Genomic DNA, 3,352 nt, shown 5'->3' on the forward strand with positions numbered 1-3,352 from the left:
GCATTTAGCATTACGTAATATTAACTTAAGCAATTAGCATAAATAATGATGCTTGATATAGCTGTACTGAGTGCATACAGGTGATGACAAGAAACTGTTAATTTAGATTCCATGGAATTACTAATAAAGGAAGTTATTAACACAGTTTTGGAGAGGAAAAACTACCACCATATATTTTAGAGAATCTGTTTGATTCTATAAAGTAAAGATCTGTTCCAAATAATGGGGTTGGAAATCTTAAAGCTAATGTTGGTTACTACCAAGTGTCACTTTCTTAATTGTTGTGGCTTGTTGGTGTGTACTGACAAAAAGTCATGATATTTTATCAAAAAACACCTTAGGTGTGAAAAAAAAGGTAAGGCCAAAAAAAAAGATTGAGCATGCAAGTTAAAGGAATGAAATCAAAATTGGCAGCCAAACTGGTAGCTACACTTATAGCACTGATAAGAATTTTACAGCAGTTTTAGTTAGCTAGGCCACATATTTTGTTTTACCCACCACAATGCCCCAAGTTGAACAAAAAAATGCATCTGGGCTAACTGATGAATGAACATTTGCTGTAAAATTCTTATCAGTGCTATAAGTGTAGATATCAGTTTGTCCACCAGTTTTGATTTCCTCCATTTAAGTTACACACTGTATCCTTTTTTGAAAGCATCTTTTATCACACCTAAGGTGTATTTAAGTAGACACAGTACTTACAATACCAAGCATTTTTTGGGTCATAATTCATCTAGTTCTACTTCAGGATCAAAATGCTTACAATGAAAAACACTTATTGGATCTTACCTCATCCAGTCCTGCTTCTGGTCCTTTGGTGGATATAGTGCCAGCTACTTGTTGGACCTTAGCAATGGTAGCTTTATGAACTTGGTAGGCATGCTCAGCTTGGAGTGAGTTATACTCAGTATGTGCCTGAACAATTCTATTTCCAATGTTTTTTCCTGTAAAAATATTAAATTAAAAACTTATTGAAATTTACTTGAGAGTGAACTTAATGTAAAGGACTTCACCTTTTTTTTTTTCCAAATACCTTAAACACTTTGGAAGTTGCAAAACTCAACAAGATATACAGGTCCAAATGCTGGATTACACTTTGTGAGGAGGGGAAAACCAGCTCTTTATATTTTGTCTAAACAGGTTTTCATGTTTCATGTCTAAATGCAAAAGTAACTTGATATTTATTTATTACTGCTTTACCCACCCTTTATTCTGAATAAGTCTAACTGAACAGTTTGTATGTGTTCAAGAACCTTCTCATAAGCCCTTTTGGCTCCAGTGAGGCTGTAGCATTGGTTCAAATAAACAATTTCCTTATACACAGTAACATGATGTGTTTAAATTTTTACTAAAAACAAAATTCTTCAATTTACTCTGCAATTTTTAAACTTTCTAAAGGTACACAAGGCCTTGAAACATGACTCTGAATATTCACATCTGCACAGAATACTAACTATCAAATCAAAAAGCTTACTCATTTTAGGATTGGGAAGTTAGCAATCTGGAAAGCTGCTGTAGAAGACAAAGTTATGGTATAATTCCACCTTCTCAACTTTAAAGGTTGTACTTCTTATGAAAGATAAAACAAGGAAAGTCTGAATGTTCAAGATTAAAAGGTAAGCCTAATGTAATTAAGTGTAAGGATTTGGTACTTCAAACCAAATGTTTTCAATGACTGAAAGAGCATACACTTCCTATGTTATTTAAGGGTTAGTATTATATTGTGAAACTCATATTTATTGGATTACAAAAGATATGCTAAATTTGAAAAATAATTCTAAAAAAGTCATTCTGAATTTACTTTTACAGGAAGAAACAACCATGACTAACTTCTGGAAAAAAAATCACAAAAATCTTGTTTACCTATACTTTTTTCTTCTAGAAGCACATCATCTCCAGACTGACTACTGGCTACTGTCATGGTAGTTACATCCTTCTTCCATGTTTGTTCAGTGTCCCATTTTTCTATTTCTTGTTCAAATAATCTGTTGTCCTGTTCAACGTAGCGCTTCAGATCATCAGGAAGTATATTAAGATTAGCTGGAGAATAACTCAGGACCTTCTCCTTATCTGATTGGTCCAGAAAAATTGTTTGGAATGAATATTTACACTCAGAGTAATTAAATATCTTTAAAAAATTCTAAAATAAGAACTAAAATTTATTTCTGTTGTTCTTTAAAACATTTTGGAGTACAACTGTATCCACTGAACAGGATACCCTATTATAACTTATAGTCTAAAATCATGAATAGATTATAAAGAAATTGCCATGTTTTGGTGGCAACTTTGAACAACATGAAACATGTTAGACCAAATACTCATTACTAAACTTCCATGAGTTTAGGGTTCTATCTCATGCTTTAAAAAATGTAATGAAACTCTCAAAATATTATTGTAGAGTTGAGGAAACGGCTTCCCAAAGCAAGGCTATTTTGCTCGGGGCTATTACATTTTGACCTTGATTTATGCTCTAAGAATGGTTTTTAACATGTTATAGTATTTGAAACAAACTACACACTTAGTAGAAACAGCAATAAATGTTCTTTGACTGTTTCATACAACTTTCATTGGTAGAAGTCTGATCAATCATATCTAAGTATGTCAATCACTGAACAATAAAAGCGATTATAACAAAACAAACAAAGTGCTTTTTTTCTCACTATTCCTTTTGATTCTCAGTGTTCATCTATTGATTGAATTTAACATTTTTGGATGACCTCTCTTTCTGATTGCGTTAACATCAACAGGGACTCCATCATGACTGAATCCACAACATTTGCATTTCATGCCAACACCACATCTTCCAACTAAGCAGTTGTAACTAATACTAGGATATGCATGACTTTTGGACATTTTCCCAGTGTATATTGACTAGTTTACCACTGAAATCAGGTCTTTTACACATAAATTACTTTGCAAAAGGCAATGGATTTCACCAAAACCTTGACACAAATAGCAAGAACTCATATTTCAAAGATTTTTCTTCAAGACTTGAACTGACCAAAACAAAATTTGTATTACTGAAAGGCTCTAAAACCAATGTATTGCTGAAAGGCAATTTTTGAGACTTCTATCATTTGCCAGATATTGTGATGGTCAAAATGGTCACCAATATCTGTACAATTGACTCACAATTTTAGGGCTAAATAAATATTACAAAAGCGGGTCCAAATTTTACTTAATTCAACTTTCCTAAATTAATGTAACATTTTTAAAAATATCTACATTATAAAAGAAGTTAACACCAGTATTAAATCAATGTGCAGAAGGTTGGTCTACTGGACCAAACCCGTATTAAAGAATTGATAATTATAAATCCGAATTTATTATGTGTTTCTCCTTGAAATTTGAT

At 32.3% G+C, this 3,352-nt stretch overlaps 1 protein-coding gene across 1 annotated transcript; it reads right to left on the reverse strand.

The window, feature by feature from the left end:
- Nucleotides 1-738: 738 nt before the first annotated feature.
- Nucleotides 739-2,140, reverse strand: LOC111084496 (ubiquitin carboxyl-terminal hydrolase 28-like; the record flags this gene model as incomplete). The annotated part of the gene is made up of 2 exons (XM_022381198.1): nucleotides 739-944; nucleotides 1,864-2,140. Coding segments are annotated over 2 exons (462 nt in total), but the record flags the coding sequence as incomplete, so codon positions are not given.
- Nucleotides 2,141-3,352: the final 1,212 nt, after the last annotated feature.

Source organism: Limulus polyphemus, unplaced genomic scaffold (genome assembly GCF_000517525.1).
Source record: "Limulus polyphemus unplaced genomic scaffold, Limulus_polyphemus-2.1.2 Scaffold77273, whole genome shotgun sequence".
Classification (NCBI taxonomy): Eukaryota; Metazoa; Arthropoda; class Merostomata; order Xiphosura; family Limulidae; genus Limulus; species Limulus polyphemus.